Source organism: Zymoseptoria tritici, chromosome 15 (assembly GCF_000219625.1).
Source record: "Zymoseptoria tritici IPO323 chromosome 15, whole genome shotgun sequence".
NCBI classification, from domain to species: Eukaryota; Fungi; Ascomycota; class Dothideomycetes; order Mycosphaerellales; family Mycosphaerellaceae; genus Zymoseptoria; species Zymoseptoria tritici.
In genome coordinates, this window is record NC_018204.1 from 413,810 (window position 1) to 441,725 (window position 27,916).

The 27,916-nt window shown below is 51.7% G+C and overlaps 6 protein-coding genes across 6 annotated transcripts; 1 reads left to right on the forward strand and 5 right to left on the reverse strand.

Moving 5' to 3' along the window:
* Positions 1 to 913: 913 nt before the first annotated feature.
* MYCGRDRAFT_111749 (uncharacterized protein) lies at positions 914 to 1,790 on the reverse strand (the record flags this gene model as incomplete). Its single annotated transcript, XM_003847319.1, has 2 exons — positions 914 to 1,298; positions 1,349 to 1,790. The coding sequence occupies 2 exons, from the start codon at positions 1,449 to 1,451 to the stop codon at positions 1,087 to 1,089; spliced, it is 315 nt and encodes a 104-aa protein (XP_003847367.1).
* Positions 1,791 to 10,774: 8,984 nt separating this feature from the next.
* Positions 10,775 to 12,561, reverse strand: MYCGRDRAFT_97672 (uncharacterized protein; the record flags this gene model as incomplete). Its single annotated transcript, XM_003847318.1, has 6 exons — positions 10,775 to 10,923; positions 11,064 to 11,225; positions 11,298 to 11,406; positions 11,573 to 11,938; positions 12,066 to 12,496; positions 12,552 to 12,561. 6 exons carry the CDS (start codon positions 12,559 to 12,561, stop codon positions 10,775 to 10,777), a joined length of 1,227 nt encoding a protein of 408 aa, XP_003847366.1.
* Positions 12,562 to 13,046: 485 nt separating this feature from the next.
* MYCGRDRAFT_97673 (uncharacterized protein) lies at positions 13,047 to 14,380 on the reverse strand (the record flags this gene model as incomplete). The annotated part of the gene is made up of 4 exons (XM_003847317.1): positions 13,047 to 13,401; positions 13,457 to 13,594; positions 13,899 to 13,974; positions 14,206 to 14,380. The coding sequence occupies 4 exons, from the start codon at positions 14,378 to 14,380 to the stop codon at positions 13,047 to 13,049; spliced, it is 744 nt and encodes a 247-aa protein (XP_003847365.1).
* Positions 14,381 to 15,450: 1,070 nt separating this feature from the next.
* Positions 15,451 to 16,097, reverse strand: MYCGRDRAFT_106618 (uncharacterized protein; the record flags this gene model as incomplete). Its single annotated transcript, XM_003847316.1, has 1 exon — positions 15,451 to 16,097. One exon carries the CDS (start codon positions 16,061 to 16,063, stop codon positions 15,782 to 15,784), a length of 282 nt encoding a protein of 93 aa, XP_003847364.1.
* Positions 16,098 to 17,954: 1,857 nt separating this feature from the next.
* On the forward strand, positions 17,955 to 18,962 carry MYCGRDRAFT_97674 (uncharacterized protein; the record flags this gene model as incomplete). Its single annotated transcript, XM_003847289.1, has 1 exon — positions 17,955 to 18,962. The coding sequence occupies one exon, from the start codon at positions 17,955 to 17,957 to the stop codon at positions 18,960 to 18,962; it is 1,008 nt and encodes a 335-aa protein (XP_003847337.1).
* A 1,707-nt stretch (positions 18,963 to 20,669) lies between these two features.
* MYCGRDRAFT_97675 (uncharacterized protein) lies at positions 20,670 to 22,475 on the reverse strand (the record flags this gene model as incomplete). Its single annotated transcript, XM_003847315.1, has 1 exon — positions 20,670 to 22,475. One exon carries the CDS (start codon positions 22,473 to 22,475, stop codon positions 20,670 to 20,672), a length of 1,806 nt encoding a protein of 601 aa, XP_003847363.1.
* Positions 22,476 to 27,916: the final 5,441 nt, after the last annotated feature.

A 27,916-nucleotide genomic window follows, 5' to 3' on the forward strand; every position in this document is an offset into this window, starting at 1 on the left:
GGTCGCTGTTCATTCTCGTGCATCGTTTCTGCTAGGCACTGCAGCAATTTATACATCTGGCAACATGTCTTGAGTTTTCTGTTTGCTGTCTTGGTACTGATGAGATCTGGAAACGCCGATGATGGAGTTCCCGAAGCTCGCCACATCTAGAACTGCCGACGAATGATCGGATGAAACACATGTCGTTCTCGTCGATGGTTCTGAGGTAAAGGGTGAAGCACAGGTGGAACTCAGGTGAAGAGTGAGAGTGAAAGTGAAGTCGGGTGAGAGGATTTTCGATATAGATACAGAGAGAGGCGTTGATCTCAGACCGTCATGACGCATTCTCTCTACAGTGCGGGAACACGGACACCTTTTCCTCTGCGTCTCTCAGTCAAAATCTTCGACATCCATGAATCCGAATCCGAACGTCCACCGATATCGAGATCCGTCATCAACAACTACCGAAACCCCTCCAGAGACATGCATAAGTCCGAACGCCTACTCCACTTGCGACATCGCCTCAATGAGTTGGCGAGAGCCATGTTCCGGGCAAAGGAATGAGAAGGAGCACGTTGCGCAAAGGCCGAGCGGTGGATGAGGAGGATTGATATTGAAATGGTTGAACAATCCCATGCCGAGCACAATACGTCCCGTCTGTTCGTTCACAAGCTGTGGACTCTGCAATTTCCACAGTGACGGACGTTCCGATCGCCTGGCTCATGTGCCATGGAACTGTCGTGCCATTGCAGTGCGGGCAGCCAGAGCACATACCGACCGCCAGGCCGACCCTCCAATACAACCCGTTCCTCCCTCAGAATCCGCTGTCTCCCACACTGGCTCAACATTCTCCCAGACCCCTGTCACACCACTTCCACATCTTCGCTTGGCCGCCGGACTCGGCAATTCCAGCGGACTCGTCTCCATCATCGTCGCAGCCGAGCGCTTCGGCCGCACGGAGACCAGCAATCCCCGCCCGGACACGAATCGTACACCGTGCCCTTGGCCTTGGCCTCGAACGCTCATGCTGAGAGTCTCCTGATTGTGGCGCGTTCCCCAAAAACTGCCAAGAGGATCCACGACTGGAATACTGTGAATCTGGAAAACTCACTCCTTCAGAAGCGGCTTCGTATGAGGAAGCGCCGAATAGTGAAGGTGAAGATTGCACTTCTCCTTTTCCCATCCGTACCTCCATGGATCATCACAGCGGGTTAAAGCGGGGACCCGAACCGTAAAGACATGTTGAGCGCAAATCCTACCGGTTTGCATTCTTGGAGGCCACCTTCTGATCATACGCCATCCTCGAAAGCATAGCAATCCTAGGATGTTATTAGCACAATTCCAGAGCGCAGGCGGATGTTTGACGCACGTTGCTGCCTCTCCATTGAGCCATCGCAGGAGAGTGGGCCGTGAATCGAACGCCTTCTTATGCTCAACGAACCAATTGGGTTTTCTTGTGGTATCGCTTGCATTGCCCCAGTTCTCGCGATGGAGAGATTATCTTCCGAGCTCTGACGACGGAAATTCTTCTCAGACTGCTGGAAGAAGCCTACTTTGGCGGCTGCGGACTTGAGGATGCCGGCGGGTAGTGGTGCGAGGACGTCTCTAGCGGTGCGGTCTTTGCGGTGCGGTCTTTGCGGTGCGGTCTTTGCGGTGCGGTCTCTGCGGTGCGGTCTCTGCGGTCTCTGCGGTGCTTGCGTTGTCTGTCGTTGTATTTTTTGACCCTGGAGTGTGGTGTGCCTTTCGCTCGTGTCGGTGGAATGTTCTCTTTGCCAGGAGAGTGAGAGTCGGCGTAATGCGTGGACGAATGTCTTCAAGACAGAACAGCAGGACAGAGTGAAGATGTTAAGTCGAGCGATAAAGAATTCCAGACCCACAAGGTAGGGTTGATGCTGGGCGGGTTCGGGTTGGCGTAGACGCACCGGTCTCCAAGTTCACAGTAGGAATACCCCTTTCGGACCACGCTTCGAGCCCACGCTGTCATTGGACTGTCTTGTGCGTAACTCATCCCTCAAAAGGTCCTGTATAGCGGGCGCTCGTGCATCTCGAGCAGCTTCCCGGTCGCGCTTCTCGGCCTCCAGCCGCATTGTTCAGTTTTCTCGGAGCATTTGACGACGAGCTTGTCCTGTTCCACATCACGCTTTCTCAGGTTCTCTGCGATTTTCGCGTGATCTGCATCATCGAAAGACTTGAGTCGATCCTTTCAACGTTGATGGCTTGATACAGTAATCGTTTTCTGTCACCGGTACTGGCCTCGGAAATGATGAGAGCTTTCTGTAACGTGCGAACCACCGGACGAGATCCAGGCGGCCTTGAGGTTGCTTCGAGCTGTCGAATCGGTGCCGCGCTGCAAAGCCGATGCGGCAAGGGTGGTTGCCGCTGGAGGGTGGTTGGAAGAGTGTCGCCGTCCGCCGTCCACCATCTCATTCGCCGAGTAGGGGAGGACGAGATGATGCTGAACCAATCCCCAAGCTCAAACGCAGCAACGGACCCACTCACCCCGTCGGCTTGTCCTCGTCGCGACTGGTAGTATTGTCGAACAGGATGTGGTCGAGAGGCTTATGTCGACACTGCCATCTGCGAGATGTCATTCATCCGGAGCGAGGAGCAGGCGCCGTTAGTGCTGTCCGTGTGGCTGTAGAGTGTACCGCAAAGACACATGCACGGCGAGGCGGACATGTAGTACTGGTGCGCGTTGATCGTGCCCGGCGTAATGCAGAGTTCGAGTATCCCGTCCCGCGGACCAAAGTCTCCCCTCCATTACTGTAAGCCGCCTCGAGCAAGCCCTTGGCACAACAGAAAATTCAAACAAAAGCATGGCAGAGGAGGATCCGGCCATTCTTGCCCTTGTACAGTGAGCTTGTTGGATTGGATGGCGTTAGATTCGAGGTTACTTCCAATCCAATCTATTAAGGATCTAATAGTGCTATTAGATATCTAGTCTAAATAAGGCAATCTAATAAGGATCTAAAGGTGTTGTTAGCTATGTTATAGCCTAAGGTGTATTATATAGTATTATATACTTGCTATTGCCCTTATTAACTATATAGTTCCTTACTCTAGCTTAAGGAGTCTGCTACCGTTATTAATATAAATAACTGCTAGAATAACTACTCTCTTAGCTGCGTTATTATGTTGTTATGTACCTTATCCTTATTATTAAATGCCGGTGTTGTAACTCCTTCTCTTGTCTTAATAGGAGGTCTATATGCGCTACGAAGGAAGGCATAAGCCTTAATAATGTCGCTACTAAGCTATAAACGGCGGTAGGTAATTATATCTCTGCCGCTACTAAAGGATCGTTCAGGGTTGTCGCTTATTAAAGGGATCGAGAGGTAGTCGAATACTATGCGTAAGAGATTCGGCTATTGTATCCGGCGTACGTACTACTATATAAGGACGTCGAATAGAGCGACTACTAGATTATATTTACCGGCGGCGTTATATTAAGGGTCTAGTAGTAGATTAGCTAATAGGTATTTAGTTAGTTTATTAAGAGCGACTCCGGCCGCTCTATAAGAAGTCTTAAGGCGCTTAAAGTTACGCATACGACTCTGTATACTGTCTTCTACTAGTAGTAGTACTAGAGCTATTATATAAGCCGCTATAAAGATGCCCTTATAGTTATTAGTCTAGAGCTTAGTTACTTGCTCGTAAACTATAGAAGCCTAGCTAGCCTAAGACTCCTACGTCTATTAGCCCTTAAACTACTACTTCTTAAGGAGCGGATTAAGGTAGACTACGGCAAAGAGGATCGGTGTATTATCGTAGAGGGTGTAGTACTTCTTAATCTTATACTAGGCGTAGTTGTAGTTGTCTAAGAGATACTAGAAGGACTTGTCGCTAGCCGCTTCTTCGCTAAATTCGATACGGAAGTTGTCTATAGTATCTAAAAGGAAGCTAATAGTCGGATACTAGTTATAGAGCGAGCGCTAATTGCCTTACGAGTCGATTGTAGCTACCTCGAAGGTAGCTAGAGCATCGTAAATTCGATTTAGTTGCTTCTAGTATTGTGCCTTTATCCGGTTATCCTTTAAACTTGCCTCGCCCTTGTGTTCCTTTAGCTAGCCCTTTATAAACCGCTTAATCCTCTCTTACAGCTCGAGAGCTCTCGTAATTATATAGTAGGTCGAGTTCTAGCGTATGTCGTTGTCTTAGATAAGCTAGTAGAAGAAGGAAGGTGTTAGTAAGGGCTATAAGAAATAAGGTTAAAGATTAAGGGGTCGGCGGGAGCGCGGCAGCGAAAAGTCCCTTACGCGGGCCGCGTACGGGGGCTAATTATAAATTCGGAAATTAGCTAGTATAGACCTACTTTAGAAACTTACCTTTAGCTTGTCGAATTGCTCTAAAACTCTACTAACAATAATACCTACGAATCGCTTAATCCTCTACGGCGATCCTCGAATAAACCGTACTATGTTATAGAGCATGCTAACCGGCCCTCTCGTAGCCTAGAAAGCGTCTATAGCGTCTACCGCTCCCTTCTTTACCTTAGCCTCTAGCGCCGCTAACGCCTTGCTAGCTCTAGCGCTAAGCAACAACGCCCTCGCACATAGATTCGTAACATAGCTAAGGTAGCGTAGTCTACGTAACAGCCGCTACTTCGTAGTCTAGTATAGGTAGAGCTCCTTTAGGATTAGGTCTACGACGGCTGTGTTAGTACTAATGTTGTCGCATATAAAGTATCCGATGTTCCGCTAGAGGTTGTATTTGCTAATTACCTCTATAAGAGCCGTAGCCTCGTTCTTAGTAGACTTCGTACTATACGTCCTTCTAAATGCTAATAGCCGAGTCCTTCGAGTCCCTCTACTATCGACGAAGTAAGCGAATACGCTAAGGATCGAGTAGTTGTTAGGGCTAGTCTAGCTATTAAAGGACAGGTATATCTTGCTAATAGAGTCTCTTAGTTCTCGCTACACCGCAACCTTCTTATTCGTATACGCTTCTATTATCTACCCTCGAATCGTCGATGCCGTACGCGGTAGAAACCCCCCTATTAAAGAGCTAAGGAATGTAATAAGATCGCGGAAGTATTAGTTCTTAACTATCCGGAAGGTAATATAGCAATACACTATCTAGCGTACGAGAAGGCTCTTAAATTCGTTTATACTGTAGTCCTTAGTAAGCTGCTAGTATACTACACTACTAGCGAACGAGCTCTTAATGCTTCTACCTCCGACAATTAGCTTACTAGTAATCCGGTTAAGCTAGTGTTTAGTCTCTAAATAATTAAGAGCAGGGCTGTTGCTATTATTATATGTTAGAAGTACTTGCTCTGTACTAGCTACCTTATAGTAGTAGCAATAGTAGTACTTCCTTAAGTCCTTTGCATATAACAACGCCTTACCGGACCTCTAGATTAGTAACTTGCCCTTGCGAGTCTTGTTGCATAGCGTAGCAATAACAGCATAGCGTGTGTATTTACTACTCCGGATCTAGAAGGTTTCCTTACGAAGAGCTAGATCGAATCGAGGGCTCGTCTTATAGAGCGTAACATAGTCGGTAACCTTGCTACTCGGTCTAAACAACGAGAATAGAAGCATTGTAAGAGCATAAGGATAATAATAGCGATAATAGATACAGAGATAACTACACCTTTAAGGTCGCAGAGTCTTTAACATGCCGTGCAACAACAACCCCTGCAGCCCTACACTATTGGCAATCTAATTAGCAATAGATTAGCAGTAAACAACACCTCTAATCTATCTAATAACGACGACATAGTAATCCAACACCGCTAAATCAATCTATTGCCAATCCAATCCAACAAGGATCCAATCCAACAAGCTCACTGCCCTTGTATCTCACACAACTGCGTCGCTGCTGGTCCACGTTGTGAGTTGCAGTGAAGAATTTGGCCATCCTATTGCTCCAGTAGTGCCGTCGTCCAGAGATTTGGCAGCGGTAGTAAGATGAAGAGGCCGCGAATATTTCGTCCATAGGAGAGGCTTTGGTCGTGTAGTTGTAACAATCGAAATGCGTAGCGTTTGGAGGACGACGGGCGTCCAGGTCGATTGGGATGGCTCTCAACTCCCAGCCTAAGTCGTCGAGTATGAGGTTATTCTTTATCTTCAGCTTGAGAGCACCCATCCGACCGCGTCCTGCTTGAGGTATAAGTCGGACTCCCAGCTGCTGAACGACTCTTGGCTTCGGTCGTGAACGGCAGTCCCTCTGGTCGCCATTCGGGTGGTCGCCATTCGGATTAGAAGCCACGGTGGCAATGATGGCAGCTGCGGCAAAGATAGCACGTCTTGTCGTGTGGCAGATCTTGTTCGTGCGGTGATGTAGCTAGTTCTGGAACCACAGCACTACCGAGCCTCTCAGAGGCGTCAATCGGTTCGCGCCGCCGTTGAGGACCAAAGATGGGTCGTATGGGCCGAGAACAGCTTTTCGGTGCGGCATCATCGTGACTCTATGTCCGCCCGATCTCGCGTTGCCTTCCTCATAGGACCCTTATGCCTCGAGTCTTTGCTTGCTGAATGATTTCGAGCTCCGGCTGAGCTTCCGTTCTCCTCGACCAATGCGGCGTCTAGTCCACAGGACAGGGAAGATTCTCCAGCATACTTGCGCGTTTCCAGGTGACGACGGCTGGCGCGGGGACGCAACGTTAGGCATATCTGGAAAGTAAAGGCTGCCGCAGTCGTCGGGCATCAGCATCCTTCTCGTCTCCGGATCCTTCGCATTCTTCCGAGTCGGAAGTCTCGTTTTCGAAGCTGGCGTGGCGACACGTGTTCATGCATTCATCGAAGCGGATTTGGGCAGCATAGCGGCGACCTTTCCATCGTGGACAGGTACATGACGAGGTTGTTCGCATTTGCCGTGAGACATAAGCAAGCAGTCCGGGGATGCCAGTTCTTATAGCATTAATGGACAGACCCCAAAATGATCTACGGCCGCGCTGCCCTTGCGGACATGATTCTTTTCTCTCGTCTGGCGGTCATTTAAAAATGCGACTGTCTCTATCGTCGTCGTCATTCTCGGTGACGGCTTCTGCTAGAGCGGCCAGGGGTCGTTGGAGGTAATCTCGGCGCCAGTAGGAGAGGAGTATCTCCTCACCCACTGCACCTTTTGGTGTCGGGAAGGTATCTCTTGGCCAACTTCTCGCGCAAGTCAGCCTCCTTTGGACAACCTCCTGCGCGGGTGGTGGAGAGGCGGAGTGATAACGCAGGTTTGGTGGGTGCTGGGGTTGGGTGGTGAAGAGGTCGAGGTGGTGACGGGGTTTGATGGGTACCGGAAGAGATTCGGTGGCTGGAGGGTCCATACTGGAAGGAAGCTTGCTCTTCCGAGGATTTGTCGATGTTCGTGATGAGCGCCTTGTTTTCTCTGTGGCATTTGGAGCTTTAGAAAGACCCCCGAGAAGACTTTGTCGTCGGTCTCCGATGATCGAGTGCGAGGGATTTGAGTCGGAGAAATTGCTTGTTCTTCTGCTGCTGAGGATTTGTTGCTGTCTTTGGATTCTTGGATTTTTGGAGCCTTTGCGAAGGCCTTTAAGAAGAGGCTGTTGTTGGAAGTCTGATCATCGAGCCGTTCGATCTCCTTGCCTAGCTTATCGTTGTCGTCCGACGGCAGCTCGATAATATCGGGCAAGGGCGGAGGTCGATGATTCCATGTGGTGGCCCTTCGCCGAGCGATATAGCTTCTGACACTTCGCCTGCATCACCTAGACTGCTCTTCTGCTGCCTTCATTCGAACACCCAGGCCAAGGCCAGCATCCTCAGAGCTGTCGTCCTCATCCTCATGCTCATCACTCGCTCTAGATCATGTCCAATTAACAAATTAATGGTACAGGAGCTATCATCGCTACAGGAGGCTGGGGTCGAAGAACGGATCTCTTCGGCATCGCTCGATATTTCTCGATGTGCGAATGATCGCATCTGAACTGAGAGCGCGCTGCGCTCCGGCTCCGGCTGCAAGGTCCGCACTCCCGTCTCTTGCCGATCAAACAGCTCAAGGAGCACAGCAGAACCACAAGTAGGCAGGGCCCCGTGATGGTATTCGACAGCCGCCGCACCTGCATCAGCATCGCCCCGCGTGTTGGAGATATTCCGACGGTCAGCATCTTCTCCGTAGTCCTTCAGTGATAGCAGCTTTTCCTCCATGCGTGCCTATGTACCGCTATCCTCTCTTGACTTGATGAGGCCTTGCAGCTGATCGTGGTGGCCGCGGAAACGATGGCCTCGGAGGTGATCTGCAGTAGGAGGAGGAAGAGGGTAATGCTCAGGGTGATGTGGTTCGGAGGACCAGAAGAGGCGTGTCGGAGAGTGGCCGACTGGAAAGACGTCATATAGACTGGTCGGCGTCGAGAGATTTGTGTTGGAGGTGATGTGACTTAGCGTGTCTGGCACTGGCGCGCTCTTATCGTGCCTTATCTTTGTGATCATCTTGGCCTTGCTCCAAACCGCTCGAAGTCTTTGTCCTTCGAAGTCCAGAGCCCTTGCTATTCCGGCTTCTCTCACGTCAATTTCTTGTCGAGCAAGCGAGAGTGGACAAAAGTGCTGTGCGGCGCAGGTCGGGAATGATGGAAAATCTGGAAGGCAGGTTTGGATCATCGTGGATGCAGCGGCAACTATGATCAAATGCGGTTCATAGCGAGGTGTCCTCAGGCGCGGGCCATGCTGGGTGAGACAGGTCTTGACACGGCAGCGCCTCCCCATCGGTTGGATCAGCCATGTCAGTATCCCAAGCTTGTTGCTCGCAGGATCTGCTTTTGTTCGGCTCTGTATGAGATGAAGGCGGAGGGATCGCAGATACCCGTCGCCTACGAGGGAGGAACAACTGCTTCCTTAAGCAAGTGTTGAGTGAAACATGTTTTCGTTGGCTTTGCCCGGCGTAGCACTAATTTTGTCGGTCGCTCAATCCCCTCCTTCGTTTCTTTCCCCTTTCTGTCGACTCTCACGTTGACGGTCGGAGGAAGGTCATCCTTGACGACCGGCGGCGAAGACATTTGTTTCGACTCCGCTCCTGCGTTTCAGCCCCGGCAGCACTCCGTCTTGTCATCTTGCTCCACATTTCCTTGTTGCCATTTCCGTTGCACAAGACCATCTTGGCCTTGTGCGCTTGGTCTTTCGGAGTTCGTGTGAGAGAGGTTGATAAGCAGTTCCGGTGCGGGTCGTTTGCTCTGCTCCGCGTTTAGTGGCCAGGCGGTGCGCCATAAGTTGGCTTGGGTGATTGCATGGCGTCTTCGTATGACTTCTTCGTGGATGACGGGTTGAGACGCCCAGTGATCTGTCATGTGCTGTCCTGTTAACTTGATGTTCCTGATCAGGTGATCAAAGCTTGAAGCCGAAAGCTGAAGTCCGTGTAATAGAAGAAGGTCTGCGGGGTTGCAAGCAGAATGATCAACGCGTACACCCTCACCTCCTTGCACCTTCGCCACAATGCAATCATGCTCCGCCTCTCCCTTCGATCGAGGCATGCAAAATTGCTACCTTTCAAACTTCACCACCACGCCAGCTGCGTCAACCTTCCATCTCAGTGGCAGCACCGCCCCGTCCTCATACTCCTTGCCGTCTTGCCCGCCCTCCCTTTCCTCCGCATCCACCATACTCCCGCTCGAGCTTCACAGCCGACCACTCTTCCTCCCATTGCTCTGGGACAGCTTGTAACTATCACGGGAGAGTCGGCGAAGGAGTGTAATACGATCCAGCATGACCATCTTTTCCAAAGTCATCCTTGGCCGTGCTTTCACACCACACTGTCGAGTCGCGTCGAGCTCTCGTTCCCGGCCGCCGCCGCTGCCATAGGTGTACGGCTTCGATTTAATCGGAGGCTGTTTGGTCCTTTCCCCGGCACTCCGCCTTTTCGACGTCAACTTCCGTACACCGCCCGCGTCCCAGGGCGGACATTTGTCATATCTGTCCAGTTCGGCTCGGTGTCTTGAAAGCCAAGGTGTTTCCTTTGACCGAATCTGTGTCAACTCCGCGAGCTGTCGTTGCGTTGAAGATGTGATGCATTTCGCTATACAGATCGGACGTACTTCGCACCTCGCAGGTGAGACCGAATGTTGCACGTCAAAGACGCTGCTGCTGTGGATATGAGCGTATGCCACGCTCTCGGCAACCATGTCTGTGGATCGTGGTACTCCTGTGTATGGCAATAAACGGCTGATGTTGCAACTACTACGACCAGCGCTCCAGATCAATGTCCCTCTTCTGCAACCGCACCACACTCGGCCACTTCTTTTCGCGGTAGTCCTTCGTCTTTCTTCGCTATCGCCGAGCCATCAGTGGGTTCGGGGAGATCGAGGTCACTGCGAAGGGTCTGTCCGCTGTTGGCGTAGCTTGCGGAGGACTCGAGACGGTGGTTGGAATCCGATGTTGGCCGTGCTGTGTGTGAGTCAACTCATTGTGATCTAGAGTCTGAAAGTCGACGATGTTCGGCGTTTTGTGTGACCGGGGTTCGATAAGGTTGTCGTCGTCTTGCAGGGTAATCTGTTTGTCTTCGAGCTCTGGAGCTGTTTGATTAATGTTGTCGTCGTCATGTGTGCGGACAAGCGGAGCAGGCGGAGGTGTTCTACGGTGGACCATTTCAAAGTAGTACGGAGGGCCATTTCAAAGTATTACAGAGAAGAGAGCCATCAAGGTCTTGCGGAGGACGATGTCAATCTTTTCATTCTGTACGACGAGACCTCCTTGAGGCGGCCACCAAACCGCTCTGGTCGAAATTGATGTGCATGGCCTTGCTCCCGCCGGAGCCGAATCCGCCGTCTACCGACAGAATAAGGTATCGACGTTTCAAGCGGCATTGTCCGTCCGGTGCACCGCAGTACGAGCAGCAGCCGGCACAGTGAAATGCATCATGCGCGGCGCTCGCAATCGCTGTTCACGACAGGCATGGAGGCAGGACCTTTCGCCCGGCCGACTGCAGGCAACTGACCGAAGTCCGCCCTCGAAGCTCTGGTCTCTTCACCTTCGGCGATCCCTGCAGCGACCCACGATCCACAGCCTGTAGAAGAACCAATCTCGGAAGAGGACAGACTGATGGATCGGAGAGGGCGTGAGGAGAAAGACAAGGACGTTTCGGAGAGCCAACATGTGTAAGAGATCGAGAGGGCAGTATAGATGACAATTGTGCCTGGTACTGACACAGTTGCCTTGCTCTGGAGATGGTGCGGACAGGCTCGCCACTGCTGTCGCTCAGCAAGACCGCCAGCGAAGGCGAAGTACCGGTGAGTGGGTCGATGTTGTCTTGTGACCCATTCAAGTCGTTGCCGACGGTTGCCCGGTCGTCGAGGATGTTGCGGTGGTCTTTCAATCTTTTGTTCAAAGGTGGTTGTTGATGGGATTGGGGGCCGGACTGTGCAGGACTTCTTCACGAACAACTCCGGTACTTCACTTCATCACCACTACGCTGCAGAGGATCGTCGTCTCTTCGTTTGCCGTGGAGTCTTTTGGCCTTCGCTTCGACTTCGACTTCATCCCGATCAGCCTGGATTCTTCAGCTGAGCCATCATCCATCACTTCAGTCTCCTCCCATCGTGACGCAATGTCCCTGGGAAAGCTCCTCAACCGCCGTTCCGCCGTCGTGGTCACGCTAGAGGCAGCTGGAAACAACGCGCCCGCTCAGCATGAATGAACCAAGGCTCTGCTTTTACCTTCGCCCTGGTGATGGTCTTGATCGGCATCGGCATCGGCATCAGCGACCCGGTCGTGCGCAAAGGTCGGGAGTATACCATTGTAGCGTGGCAGATGTCAAGAATGTCAATGTCGCCATCAAGTCTTCCCATCGTGTCGATGTGTTTGATGATCCGGCGAAGGCTTTCGTTTATTGCAACTTCGTGGTCGATGCCTCGGACGCGAAGCAGTGGTTCAATGAATACCCGAGGTGTTCCTTGACGCAGGAGAATACTTGGAGAAGTCGAGGGGGCGTTGTTCAAGTAGTGTAGGGCCGCCAAGAATTGGTCCAGGATAATGGGGTCGCCGATGGTCTGGAGGGAACTTGGCGCAGTCGGAACGCTGGGCTTGACAGTGGTGAGGAAATGGTAGGTGTCTGATTGATGAGGAACGTGGCTTCCGTAAAAGTCGACCTTGAACGGACAGATCTCCTCAACACGGCGCATTAATAGTCACTCGGTATGGCGTGCGTACCTCAATGTGCTGGTGCTCATACCGGAGAAAACGGAAGGGCCGAGCGCTCACAAGAGCTGATCGAAGCGTTATTTCTTGCGAGAGTGCGCCATGCGCATAAACGGGACTCAGCGTCTGGAAGTCGCCGGACGAATTCCGGCGGCGCTGGCGGAGTGGCGGTGTGAGGGCCTGTGAGGGCCTGTGAGCCGCCCTTCGTGAGCCTGCGGGGGTGGTGGAGGTAGAGAATCTCCGAGCAACTAGTGCGGCGTATTCGCGTTGGGAGATGAAGTCGTCTGGGTCCAATGCGGCGAGCGACGAGCGGAGGAAGCTCATATCCTCGCCATTCCGCGCACTCGACCTCGAAAGTGTGTTGCAGCCGTGTACAAGAGGTCTGTGCCAGAGCATTCCGCCGTCGAAGGCATTGCTAGACGGCACCGCGCTTCCTGCCGTAGCTGGATTATATTGTCTTCAGCGCTGTTCTGATGTGGAATAGGTTTGTAGACGCACGGCGAGACATGTTGACAAAGGTAAGATGGGATAGCAAAAGCGAACTGTGCCCTCGGTGACGAATACACGTTTCGTTCGCACTCTCCATTCATCAAAACGATGCCAATCATCTCCATGCTCTTGAAGTCCGAAAGATCGCAATTCTTAGTGCGGCGCCGGTGAGGGCGTGTGAACCGTGAAGTATGTTGACGCTAAATTGGTGCTTTCGAACGGAAGCGAGGACCAACCACTGACGTATGGTGTTGCTTCTAATGCTCATAGTGGTGCTTGCTGTCGCTGCGTTTCGGTCGATGGAGATGCTGTCGATGGAGTGGCCTTTAAGCCTACGGTGATACCCAGCCAGATGCGATCGAAGCCCTTGGACGCGTACGTTTGACTGCCTGTCGCTCGTCGCACTGATTGAGCATATCAGTCGCACGTTCCGTGATGATACTCAAAGCTTCAACCGGGTTGTCCAGTGCGCTTTGCAACCCTTCGCAAAGTAGAGAAACAGCATCAACGACCATCCTTGTTGAGCTGCTCGCGTATATTCTCCAACTTTTGTCGAAAGGCAGCATCCGCCTCCATCTGTTCAACAGCATCCGACTCCAGTTGACGTTGGAGTCTGGTGATCATGGCGTTGAACGAATTGGCGAGCGTGCGCGCAATTGCGGGTTCGTCGTGAGTGGAATCCAGCACCTTCTGTCGCAGAACGTTGAGTTCCCGAAAGTCGTCCTTGGATTTGTCCGGCTCGTTGTCTGGCTCTCTGCGCTGTTCCTCGAGAACCCTGCTCTCCTCCCTAGGATTCACAAGCTCTCTCTGGTGATAATTGTTCTGCTGCCCCACAGACTCGGACCTTCCCTCCACACCCCTATGCATAGTCAAAGGCTCTGCCTCCGGGGAGGTTGTAGTCCGCGTCGTCCCACAGGTCGTCGAAAAGCATTCTCTCGTCCGAAACCTCTGCCTCGGGGAGATTGTAGTCCATGCCGGCGAAGAGGTCGTCGAAAGGACTGTCGCGATCGCCATCCCGGATGCTGATCGATCGAGGCGGCTGGGGTGTGAAACTGCGAGAGCGTGTGTTAGTAACTACAAGTTGTCAAAGCGACGGGAGGTTCCACTTGCAGGTTCGCCGCCATGTCGTCTGCCACTCTTGCACTGCTTGTTGGTCTGTTCGTGAATGCGCGGTCAAGGATAAGAGTGAGATGAAGAGAGAGAGAGAGAGAGAGAGAGAGAGAGAGAGAGACAGAGAGAGAAAGAGAGAGGAAGAGGTAAGGAAATCCTAAGAAGTTTCGTACTGTCCCCCTCTGGGCGCTGATTAGTCCATGTGCCGCGACCGTGTGATCGCGACCATTTTCAAGGAAGGCGCACGGCACGATCGATGTGGCAGGGGCGCCGAGCAGAGCTGTCCCGCTGATGAGGATGTGGTGCGTGAAGTCCGTCTCAGCTGACGTGTTGGTATGAGATTTAATGCCTGAGGCACAACTGGAATACGTCTGCCCAAAAGTTGAAGAAAGATCATGGGCGAACTCTTGGTGCTCCCGTCTTGCCGTCCCGTCTTGCTGAGCCGTTCAAGGACGTTCCATTCCTTGAACAGCACCACACCAAGTCCACCGACCTCGACCTTGGATCCCCCTCACCCTCCCCTCCTGTCATCACGCCTTGCTGGCCCTCATACATCGCTTCTGGACTTGGATGTGAACCATACTGGGCGTCGTCGCCGGCATAAAGTCTCTCACCATCGCGATTCCTTCGTGTGCGCGCATTTGCTGCCAGGCTGTATCACCACCTTCTCTCGGCACTGGAACAGACTGATGGACATCCTCTTGCTGTCTCTCACGTCGCAAGAGCATGGAAGCTGCCGCCAACGGAGTGGCTAGCGCAGGGGCAGATGCATGCCGAAGAATGGAAGAATGATGTACAAAGTGGCTATGACGAAGGCGCAGTGAGGCGAGATCCTGCAGCAGGGAGGGTTGATCCCGGGTTGAATGGCATGGAGGAACACATATTCGTGTGAGATGCTTGCCTGCGCAGGATGGTCGCCAGCCATCACGTCTCCTGGAGTCTTGCGTGTTACCTGACATCTGGTGCTACAACCTCTTTCAAGCGACGAGCTGGGTGCTCACTTCCGGATCTCGATTGCCTAATGAACAGTTGTGGGGCACAGGTACTTAGTTTATTGATATACGTCGTTGCCAGCATACCGCCTAGAATAGTTCTACCGCCACGCGAGTCATGACCGCTGACATGATCTTGCAGCACACAGGTGCTTTGACTCCGGCCACCGCAGCATCACGACCACCGCCGACAATCTCATCCAGCTACGACACCCTCCACGTTCTCTCGATCATCAGCATACCTCGGCCATCAGCATATCTCGACCATGCACCATCTCATACGACACTCCGCACCTCCTCTGACCCGCGAATACCCGATCAATGACCATTGGCGCGCATTGAGATGGGCTCCGGAAGCGCCTTGGGATGCGTACAGCACTCGCGAACCTGAAGATCCCTTCGATGAGTCGAGGAGTCGGAAAAGTACACGCTAGGAGTGGGAGAAGCCGATGGAAGCAAAGACCGAGAGTCTCAGAGGGATTGCAGACGGGACATTGGCATGAGCAGAGTGAAGGTGAGAGAGAGCCTGAGAGTGGGTCTGGCGTTGTGGCAGAGATGAATGGGTGACATGCCAGACTGGAGACATCGAGGTACTCCTCCTCTTGACAACAGCCATGAGGACGGTGCGATTTGTTCAGTGCGCCAGCTATAATTCTTTGGGATTCAGTTTGTGAATGCTCATGTACGGCAACATCTCCAGACGGCTTGCATCATGTCGCCCGCACCACTGATCGTTGTGTCAGATTCCAGGTGTTCGACAATCTCACCGTCCCGTAAGACATCGATCTTTCCATACCGTCGCCCTCCTGCAGCAGTGGCTCGAGGGCCGCCAGCGACACAAAGGCCTGGCCCAGCATCTTCTTTTACATGCTACCGCGTTCTCACACCTGATCATTTCCTTGCGCCAGCCAACCCCAGTGGCATGGCGCAATGCTGATCTCGCACCTCACCAACTCAGGTTATTCGCATCGTCTTGTACGCCCTTTTCGTGCGCCGTTCCAAACATCCGCGGCTCCCAACCGAACACTCGCGTCAAATCTCTTCCTCGAATGGGTTGGTAGGAGACAGTTGTGAGGGTACAACGAGTGCTGCCAGTCAGACTGCGACGCCTGCGTACTCTCGAGTGTGGGCTTGTCTTCAGGGACTGTCACCGTCTGCGGATCGTGAGGCAGTCACCAGTCGGGTGGAGACGCGGCTGGCGGAAGGGCTGGAATGGAGGTCCTCCTCGAGGGATTTGGGTGACCTGAACACAGGGTAAGTAGGAACATCCTGCTCATTGAGTCCGGAGCTGTTGGCCAGTCCTTTCGCCGGCGTCGAGGTGCCTCCGGCTGTGATCTCTGTTGACGTCTGCCGTGAGGTACTGGAGTGTCGGGATGTCGCCGGCCTTGCTGCCGACATGGGTAATGGGATCGAAGCCATTCGGCCGTTGCTGGCGGTCTGTGCTGTCTGGGTGGACTGACTCTTTCGTCTTCATCATATGTAGACACCATCATATGCAGGACCGGCGGAGTTGCAGGGCTGTAGAACCTATTGATCATGCGGAGCATTTTTGCACGTGACGTGGAAGCAATTAGGTTTTGACTTGACTCGCAGTGACATCTCGACATCTTGACATCTTGACATCTTGACATCTCGACATCTCGACATTCTGACATCTCGACATCGACCCATCGAATCGACAGAGCTGGCCGCACGACTCTCACCTTCACGTTGATCAACTATTATTGTTCGAGGCCTTCACACACCGCGAGAGGTCTGCCGCGAAAGTGGCTGTCTTCCTCGTAGCCAAGCCACTCAAGAGCCGAAGCAACAACGACCAGACGATGATGATGGCTTGCACAATCTTGAGCATGCTCGCCTGAATGCCTCGATGAATGATTCGCATCCAAGATTGGGACCCACAATGTCACTAGGGAGATCGGAGTCAGATTGGACGGAGAAGCAAGGAAATTGAAGGAACACAGACTTCCAGAAGACCACGCGGATGGGACACCACAACATCGCAAGCCTAGAACGTCTGCTGGTGATCATCCACCCTCCTCTCGGGAAGTGGCATGGCTCCAGCGTCTAAGCTGCCTCAAACTGCGGCTTCTCCTTCCCGTCCGTGAACCGGTTTCATTGTGCAAACGACGCCCGCCCGCGGATCCATATGCGAACTATGCATGCACCACTCACCCGGGGAATGGCAAGTGCAACCAGTTCATGCAGGCGAGATGGTAGTAGCTCTCGGTGACAGCCATCTCCGCATCAGCCTGGCATGTCCTTCCATCACTTTGACTCCGACTTTCCCGTTGCTCGCAAAAGTCGTTGATTGGCCTAGCAGCTATACAGATCATGAACATCCACCCGCTATCGCAATCCTGCAAACGCTGGAGTAGCAGATTGAGACCAAGCTCCCGGCAGCCTGGCTGCGCCCTGTGCGCCCACCCTCCCGGCACGCTACAAGGACAGCCGTATGCAAACTGCTTCGCGCGCTCGCGTCCGTGAAGAACATTGGCAATCGACATCGAATGCGAGTACATCCGTATTCCCAATATTTGCTCCAGCGTCTGCGAATCAACCCGCGGCACGAAACCATGTGAACGTCTGTACTCCAAGGCTGCGTCGATGGCCTACCTTGAGTTGATGAGCTCCTCATGCGGGATTTCATCAACACGATGATTCAATGCCAACGGTGTGGAAGACACTCTACGCTTCATCTTTCCTTTTCTGTCGTCATTTCTCCACACAGCCGCTCATGACTGTGTTTCGTACTGTGTCGATAGCGACAATACCCGTATCGGCTGCAGCCTCCCGCACGTTCATTCTGTCATGCAGCTTTTTGAGGCGCCGTCTTGTCTCTGCTATGGAAACATCCCTGTATTCTTCGAGGAAGCATTGGCAAAAGCAATGCTGCTAAGTACTGAGGAAACCGTCTCAGAAGCAATGCTGCTGAGCACTGCTGGCCTGTCCAATCATTCGATTGCTCAGTGTTCAAGTGTCCAATATTTAGTCATTGCATCTTCCTCATTCTTGCGTCTTTCTACCTTCAGGCTTCTTCACTGCGGATTTGTACCGCATACCTGTCTTTTCAGCAAAGTGCTTTCATCGACAACTGGATCATCGGCTCTTCTCATTCATTTGTAATTTCATCAATCTTCCCGTCTGTCCCATCTCGCTCGACTTCGATTGACCCTGCCCGTGGGCAGCGCCACGCCTTGGATCATACCGATCAGATCGGTTCGATTACGACATCCGACCAATTCCTGGATTTTCGCCAAAAACCTCAAGGACCCAACTACATCGATATACGCCATTACCCATCAATACTATGCCGCCTTTCTTCATGGCACCCATCGACGTTCACTTCTACTATGGCGGCGAGTTGGGCGTTTTGGGTTCTTTGAGCAACACCAAAGCTCTCGCCTGCCCCGTCGCTGTATACTCCAGAGGCAGTTTTGTTTCCTGTCAAGGTGCGCTTGGTCTCACCCGGACCAATCGCATTACCCACCTGCTCGAAGATCTGCACTTCCACAAGTCTCAGATGGATGGAGGTTCGAACAGAATCGTCAATGCGTGCATTGCCCGCGTTGCCATGTTGATTGTTGAGAACACCTTCTGCTCCAAGCACGATCCACACAAGCACAAAGTCGATTTTGACAGCCGGCTCGAGAGCGTCTTCGATAAAGCCTTGAAGTGTCCGATCTTTCCCGATGCCACTGACGGCCAAGATTATGCCTTCAGGCGCGTTTTTACGCAGATGCAACACACAATCAACCCTCGAACTCCTCACAACTCCAAACGTTCTCGCGAGGAAGAAGACAACGACACGCTCCAGCCACCAGCACCAAAGCGGGTTCATCCCCTCCACGACGATTCTGTCCTGCAGTGGAGCGACACAATCTATCAAGATACTTGGCCACCATCACATTCCGATATCGCAGGCGAAGCGAATGACGGTGATTCGAGCGTCTTCACGACGAACACGTCGCCTGTGGACAACAACACGGATTTTCCATGGCTCTCCCGCGACGACCCCTTGTGGTCTTCTATCACTCTTCAGCAAACAGAGGGCATCATAGCTGGACTCTCTCCCTACCATTCCGACGGTCCACCTCCATCTCCATCGGCGGAGAAGTTGACTCGCAACAACAACATCAACAACACCATCACCTACAACGAGCACTTCGAGCCAAGGAACAGTGCGAGCTGTTCGCCGCAAGCATCGCAGTCACTGCAGCCATCTCATTCATTGCCTTCACCACAGTCGTCGCAGTCGTCGCAGATATCTCCTTCCGAGGACATCGATCAGTGGATCAACGAACTTTTCGAATCATGAGTCGAGGCCAGTATGGGAAGAGGACAAGGGGAAGTCTGGTGCCAACAATGCGATGGAAGATGGAGTGTGTCGGGTGATCGCTCGGGATGTAGGATAGTGAAGATGGAGGAGGCGATGTATGATCAGTGCATGTTCGGTGTGATCGCTCAGGATGTATGTTAGTGAAGATGGAGGAGGCGATGTATGATCAGTGCATGTTCGGTGTGAACGCTCGGATTGTAGGATAGTGAAGATGGAGGAGGCGATGTATAATCAGTGCATGTTCGGTCGAGTGACGTCCGAACTGACACTCCATTACCGCTGAGATTTCATAGTGGTGCCACTCCATTACAAGGAGGATGTAAATTAATAAAGACTGTTCGGCATCTCCTCGAACACACATTGCGGTTTTCTCTTCCGCCTCAATCGTGGCTCCGACATCAGCGCTTCGGAACTCTGGCTGCGGCGATCCACCACCTTGAGAATCTGCTCTTACAAGGTCTCAGCAATCTTACCCACTTGCATGAGGTTTTGGCTGGGACATCTTTCGATGGATAATTCTACCAACACGTATTCCGCATGCTACAGGTGGATTGGTGGCTTTGAATTGTTCACCGCACCAAACAAAGCAAGACAGCCCGCTTCACCGCCCCCTCCGAACTGACATCGCTTCGCAGAGACATCGATGCAAACTCTGGCCTCAATCCTCCGCCACATCAAGGTTCATTCTGCGGAAGGTCCATGCGGAAGTGTCAGGGCCACGGCTTCAAACTCTGCCTTTCAAAGCAGCTAGCTCATGAACAGGCCGGCCCAATCCTGCTCGGAAGATCACGCACCGAATACGCAAAGCGTCGTTCCTAAACGTGTCCATCCTACGTTGGCCGGACTTACCGAGCGACGGATTTTTACCGCTGCAAAGCCTCTGCGCCGGCCAGCGAAGTCTGTAAGCGCGAGCGATGCAGCATGCCATCTTACCGAGCGATGTTTCGTATCAGTCAAAGGAACGTGTTGCCGCCGTTCGAGGTTCAGCGCAAGGCTTTGCAACGCCGACAAGTCTCGCGCGACGCTTCATGCTGCGCCTCTCAACCAAAACACAAGAAAGAAAAGAAAAAGACATGAACGCTCTCAGCGTGAAGAAAGGAAAGGAAACAGGCTTGGACATCGCGGAGACCTGCATGTTATTACGGAGCATGTTGCCAAAACATTCATCGCGCGAGCTCCCACGCCTGTTCAAAAGGCGGGCATGCCTCATCTTCGCTCGCGTCTGTCTTCACCTCGTCCTCGCCTAAAGAATGACGGTTGTCTGGAAACGAGGAGTGGTTAGTGATGTTTGCGACTGAAAAGTCACCGAATCCACCGTCGGGCGTGATTCCGATCATGTTTGAAAACATCGTCATTTGTCTCGCTATCATCCGTCGCCGACTTGCCCTGACCAAGCTTCCTCTTCTGGGGCCGTGTTCCAAGCGATGCGGCTTTCATGCAAAGAGGTGATTTGAGCTGCAGTGATTCATCGCCACTCGAGGTTTTCGCAAACCCAAGACGCATGCAACTCGCCTTTGTCCATGATTCTTGCTGCGCCTGCAAGCATTGCGTCGACTTGGTCGACGCAATCATTGCAATTCTATAGCAAACAACCCAGTGTCTGGTCGTGTGCAAAGCTGCTACAACTCCATCCTCCCAAGTTCTTCCATGCACAAACCAGGTGTTGACCAAAGTCGTGCTCCATCCTCAAACCCTTTCGGCCTTCGATTTGTAGTCGTCTTCCCAACTCAACCTGACGTCCTCTCCGTCTTCTCTGGGAATCATTTGATATCGACGATTCTCCGCCACCTCGTCTACCCCCAGACCGCCCAGATCGAGGCCGGCGAAGAGAAGGGCCTTTTCGATTCGTCTCTTTGAATCGACTAGACCATGTGAAGACGGGCCGGATCCTTCCCAGTGCCAGCTTGCTGCACCGGTGTTGGGGTCAGTCCAGACGAGGTGATGGAGTCGTCTGGAAACACGGGCGAGCTTGTGGGAATACGGTGTGCTCGAAAATGGAAGTCGCACTATGCTGGAAGATCTTATCCTTGAGAAGATGGTCGTGCTGGATTTTATGGGCGAATATCCGAGGCACTGGTTGGAGCTGGACTGATCCTTCTTGAGGTCGAGAGTACGCGTCCTCTTCCATTCTTTTGCGAAGCTTCGGATGGTCTGCACGTTGAGGTGTTTCTCCCTGATAACCACGTCCAAATCGTGCATCGAGGGCAGACCCGTCGCCACGGTCAGCGTGCGGCTTCGTTGATCGAGTGGACCGGTAGCAGAAATTTGGTCCTTCAAGCTCTCCAGCTGGGCTCTCAGACCGAGGATCTTCTCCCTGCGCTCTCGCATTGCAGGCTGCAGAGCATATGAGAGGAGTGACAAAAACGTGAGGACACCGTACTCCTCCCGTGCAAGCGCAATGTGGGTCTTCTCCGAGTCTGAGAGCAAGGCAATGGGCGACGGTGCTCTCCAAGAAAATACTGGCAATATGGAGTCGGATCGGCGTTCAGCGGCTTTGACTGTGATTGTACGAATTTCCTTGTTGACTGTATCGATCTGCGCTTCCGAGAGGCCCTGCAGGCTAGCCATCGCGTCCAGATAAAACTCCAAGGTCTCAAGCTCTGCCGGCAGGTGATTGAGAACGTCGTCCACCAGCTTGCCCAGATTCTTCATCCTTGTGGGATTCGCCGATTGTAGCGTCCTGCAGGCAGAGCGTCCATCTGGATGCGGCAAGAGAGCATCCGCAACGCTTGCGAATTGGTGTTTTATCCAAGCCGAGTCCTTCATTTCCATACCTCGTTGGCTGCACCTCTCCACTCTCTCCACCCAATCGGCGTTCTCTGCCAGGTCTTTAGCCCACGACTGCCTCTTTCCTTTGCGTTTCTTCTCTCTCTTTTGGTAGGAAGCGCCGAGCTCCCGCAGCTCGAGAAGCTGATACTGCACCGTTCCCGGCTCGTTTGCGCCGTCCTGTTGCCACCAATGTGACATGCCAAGAGGCGGTTCGTTAATCCACTCCATCCATCTTGCCGGGAGGTTGAAGCCTATCTTGGCCAATGCTTTGAAGTCGCTAGGTCGGATCGTTGGGACAAGATCTTGGTCGTACTCGAAGTGCACCACCTGGTTTTGTCCCGGGCAGAGTGCCACCGTCCAGGCCAGGACCACGAGGCAGATTGCAGCGAAAGGGACTGCGACTCGAAGTATAGTCCATTTCAGTGCGCTCGACCTCGTTGACGAACGCACTGAGGGAAGCTGATCGAAATACTCGTTGTCGCGCACCAGCAATTCCACTTCAGCGCGCAAAGAGCGGAGGCGATGTGTTGCTATATCGGAGGCGGAGGACGTACTCGAGTCGGAGGAAGGAGAGTACACCGACGACGTGTCGCTGTTGGATGATGTCCTCTCCCATGCTGAGTCTGACCCGGAGAAGGACGAGCGCGAATGGTCGGCGGTCATGGCGCGTTGTGCCTCTGACTGTTCATCGGGAGGAGTGGGAAGACCAAGTCCGTAGGCCATGTCGAAGCTACGCTAGCAATGGTAGAATCAGTCTGCTTTTGATGGGATGGACCGCAAGCGGCCTGCCCTGCAACAAAGGAGAATGAACAATAGCGGAGGGATGATACCTAGCTCGAGGGCCGTGGTGCGTAAGACTTAGCTCGGACCGCAGGTCATTGTGACCGAGAACGGTAGTCAGTGCAGTGGGAGTGTTGTTATGGACAGAGTACTCGGATGATGTATGTTCTTCGTGCAAACATTCGTGACCGATTGCATCATTGGAGAATGGAAACGCAGGTCAAAGCCGATCGGATCGAATTCCAGATCCTTTGACAGGGTTGACGGCTTGGCATTTCGATTTTCCGGGGAAGCCTTGTCCCTCGGTCAATGGAATGTGGTCCATTATGTGGAAAGGGTTCGACGAACCAAATCCAATCTGCCGGCAGCATTACATGTTTCTACAGCAAGCACCAACAATGTCGTAAGTGGCATCGTTCTGACTTATGGAAGCAAGAGGGATGCTGAATGAGATGCGACACGATGGCAGAACAGGTGCCGAAAACGAAGCGAAGACGATGCAAAGGCCTATCGAAATTGTTTTGCAGCGGAGCTCTGTACAAGATACCAGACCACAGCGTGCGGAGCAAGAGAAATGGTGCTGATGGGCGAACTAGGGTCAAGAGGGAGGGAAAGGGAGCAAACACTTCCCGGGTTTGTATTGTAGAGTCCGTGAATTCAGGTCCTGTCTGTTGTGGTCATGTCTTTTGCCCAACACTTCCTACCTCACCCCCTCGCCGTGCCCAAACTGCGCCCTGCCTCAGCGTGCTCAACTTCAACGCTGTTCGCATGTCCGAGCACTCCTCCAACGACGGCTCCTAGCTTCTCCACCTCGCCGTTCTAGGATCCTCTTCGACTCCTCCACATCTCTTCACCGAGCTCGTTATGGCAGAAAGTACGGCACAGCGGGTGCCACCTTGGTAGTGAGCGTGCCGTTCTCATCCAGAAACGCTTCGTGGTTTTGGGCAATCGCTCTACTCTTGCGGACCCATGCCATGCTGAGTTCCCCGATGTAGACAACCACGCGGAAAAAAAGGACAGTCAGAGCGATGATTGCGATTACTGCGTTCACCTGTCAGTGGTCGTTCTCGCGATTCGAGACGGAAGAAGGCGAGAGCCGTACACTTGAAACGCTTGAGGATCCGCATCTTCTTAGCTCTCTTCTCATCATCGTTTGCGGGTGATGAGGGACTATCCTGTTGCCGCCTTGTGCTCGACTTCCGTCCTTCCGCTCGAGTATGACATCGGGTTTTCATGGCTCCCGGCATGGTGATGGTATGGTGTTGAGAAGTCAAGTGTTGAAAAGAAGGAGTGTAGAGAGCAGGAAGGTGTTGCAATATCTGATATCTGCAAGACTCAAACAGAAGCGTCTCGACACGATAGCAATCCACGGACCGGGACTCCCTTTGTTCACTGCGCAAACTTTGTTTGTTGGGAATGCGCAGGAAGCAGCTGGGTCTCCTGTCACTGCGGCGTGCTACTTGCACAATTGAGACAGTCAGGCGTATTAGCGATGAATGCAGTAACCCGCTTTTGACGCCGGAGCAGACCAGAAGCATCTGCGGGAAAGAGTTTTCTGCCATTGAATCCCCTCGATCATTGCAATTGATGCTCTGTTAACAAAGCAGCAGCACTTCTGTCGTGCGTGAATAGATACGAGAAGCATAGCAAGTCGAGGTACAGATCGTAAATAATCGCAGCTCGGGCGTGGTGTCTGTGGCGGTTATCTGGGCGGCGGCTGCCATTTGACCGCAGCCTTCGGTGAACGTATCGACTTGTTCGAGTTGTAGCAGGGCATCGTAGAATGCCGTGAGCTAACGTTCGCTGGCTGCTCGTGATGTCGTTGTGTTCACTACCGAACTCGCGCAAATACTTTGAGTACTATTTAGCGAACGTTAATGTGAGCCGCGTCGGCAAAATGTATCACAGCTTTATTGCTGCTTCGTATCGACCTGTAGGCGTAGGTCGATGCTCTGCTGGCCGCTGCGCCAGCCGGCTCTTATGGGGCCAAGAAAGTTTATTTTCGCGAATGGAAATGGCAGCTTTGTGCAAAACGGCGGAGTCGAGGTGGTCGGAATAATCTTTGGTAGGAGAATGTAGGTTGGAGGGCGCGCATGCAGATTTTGTAGTGAGCCTCGCTGTTGATGCAGGAAGGGTGGCTGGAGGTACTCAAGCAACTGGGGATGAAGAGAGTGGCGATGTAGGACTCTTTCACGGCGTCGAGGACCGCGGATGGACTTCTCCTGGTCCACTTCGTTCATTGTCAAGACGGATCTTGATCCCTGCCGCGTGTCGCTCGCTCAACACTGGCGGCGCGATCTGGGTTGGATCCACGGGATGCGGTCAATAAGCATCTTGGCGAACATGGGCAAAGAGGACCGTGGCGCGAGTATGCAGCTCGTTGCATACTTTAGAGCCTGTTCGTTAAACTTTTAAACACGTATTCAGACGACTCAGTCGGTCGAATAACGTTTATCGAACGACCGGCTCGTTACCATGGTACATCTTACTCCGAATTACCGTTGTCGAACGTTTAAATGCATCTAAGGCTTACACTATCTTATAGTAAATTATAAGACTCTGTAATTCGCACATGTTGTCCGGTATAGGCGATTTTCTAGCGATATAAGGCTCTTAGCTAATATTATGCTCCGAGGGTGCAGATAACGCACATTCGCTTAATTGTAGGTCTATAGCAGGGCTCTTAGCTGCATATATATCATCCTTACTACTACTACTACCCTCTAATAACAACAACTACTACGCACACCCGCTTTCTTACCCTTACCGGTAGAGCCGCCGCCCCCCCCCCTTCGCCCTTAGCCGCCGACGACGAGAACGACGAGAACGACGAGAATCGCTTAATTGTAGGTCTACGGCAGGGCTCTTAGCTATATATATATTATTACTACTACTACTACTACCCTCTAACAACAACAATACTACGTATACCCGCTTTCTTACCCTTACCGGTAGTAGTAGTCCGGCCGACGCACTCTTACTCTACACCGGTAGTAGTGCCGCCGCCCCCCTCCCCCTCGACGAGAACGACGAGAACGACAAGTTAAAGGAGTTTCTAGCGCTCTTATTAGCTAGCCGTTTGATACCGGATTCGGCGTTTCTAGCGTTCGTACAAGTCGTTTACGCGAGTAAGAGATATCCAGCGGTCGTGCTAGTAGATACTACGAGAAATAGAGGATATCGTATCGTTTACGGGGATATCCGAGGTAGTGTTACAAGCGGCAATTGCTACGGCTATTTACTCGGTATATGCGTATAGCAGTAAATATCTGCGTATTAAGGACGACGGTAATGCTCGCAGAGGCAATAACGCCGGCACTCGAATTACCGCTACGTTGTTAGCTAACGACAAGGAGCTCTTTAATACCTACCGTGTTAACATAGACACGTTTTACGCCTTATTGCATAAGCTAGTTAAGGTAGAAGGAGGTCTCGAATCTAGCCGATATATAACGGCCGCAGAGCGCTTAGTGCACTTCCTTTATATCGTCGGCCATAGCGTTACCTATTATAGCGTCTACCTCGTCTTTAAGAGGTCGAAGTCTACTATTAAGGACAGCTTCTACTTAGTCCTTAAAGCGGTGCTTCTGCTATATAATCGATATGTGCGAGAGCCGGATTATAAACACATTCCTAAGCGGTTGAAGCTAGCTAAATTCGAGCAATTCGGCTGCGCTGTTAGTGCCCTCGACGGTACGCACATTACTGCTCGTATATCGACAGCAGACGCTATGCTATAGCGCAATCGTAAGGGTACGTTAACTTAGAACGTACTCGCCGTCGTAGACTTTAACATACTCTTTACCTACGTTCTGCTAGGGTAGGAGGGGTCTGCGAATAACTAGCGTATGTTAAATAAGGCTCGCATTGCGGACGGTTTTGGCACCAATCTGCCGGTCGACAAGATCTACCTCGTAGACGCCGGATATAGCAATAGCTTCCTTACCTTAACGCTATATCGTAGCATACGATATTACCTAAAGGAGTAGCTTATAGGTAACTAGCGGCTAACGACGAAGTAAGAGCTCTTTAATCTGCGGCATTCGTCGCTAAGGAACATCGTTAAGCGTACGTTTAGTATCTTTAAGATAAGATAGGGGATTATAAGGAAGGCCTATAGACCTTACTTCGATCTACATACGTAGGTGGACTTGTTCTTAGCCCTTATTGTGTTACACAACTTTATTAGACGACATAACGCCTCTAACGAGCTCTTCGCGGACGAGGAGCATCGTATAGCTACTAACTAGCCGGCTCGTAAGATGCCGCACTACGACCAGATATCTAAGGACAGTGTGCTTAATAACTATAGCTTTATAGACAAGCGCCGCAACGCTATCGCGACGGCTATGTAGAAGCAGTATAAGGAAGAGCTAGCCAGGCGTAGATTAGCCGTTTACGAACGGCCGGTTTAAGGTAATTTTAAGGAAGTCTTAGTGTACGAAATTCGAGCAATAGGAGAAATCTGCTAATTATTAAGAACATTACTAATATATAACCGTTCATTACGATTTCTTTATCTGCGCATAGCCCTTAATGTATACAACAATCGCCGTCGTACAAATGTGTCGTAGCGGTGGCCGTATAGTATTTAATATATAGGGGGGTGTTGTTATTGTTGTTAGAAGATTTCTTAATAATTATTAAAGATAAAGTTTGGCCGCCCGGAGCTCGCTCCGGTAGAGGACAACCCCGCGAAGTCGATAGATTTTAGTACGCGATAGGCGTAACATAGATTTTAGCTACGGGGCGGGGAAACCTCGGCTTAGCTAGAGCTAATAAGAGCACTAGAAATCCTCGAAAACTAACAACACCCTTACTAAAACCATTAGTATAGCCCTACTTTAATCTAGCTTCAAAATTCATCGAATCCAGTAGATTCTTAGCCGTATCTACTACATTTCTAGTCCTCTCGACGACTTTTTAATAGCGCGGGAGCACCCGTAGGGTCGACAACAGAGATATATTAATAAACTATAAACACTTTATAGCCTAATTACTTAACAACTACGCGGTGGAATGTTTCTATATTAATATCTGATGTATAAATGTATCTATTAAAGACGTAGTGAAGTCGTTATAGTCCGAAAAAAATCGTGTAGCGGATAGTTAAACACCTACGAACGAACGCCGTTGTTAGCTTGCTCCCCTCTTAGTTTCCGAGCAATTGCTCTCGCACCTCGCATAGTGCATTACATTCTATACTAAGCTCGTTACTAAGGTTAATAATCTACGACAACTGCTTAACCTTACTAGCTCTGCAGAACGCTCTAGCCTCGAATGCGGCTATAGATATATGCTAACCGAAGTTGCGATACATACGAGAGGTAATAGGCTACTTCTTATCGTCGATAATGTTTATAGCTTGCGTGTTAAAGGGCACC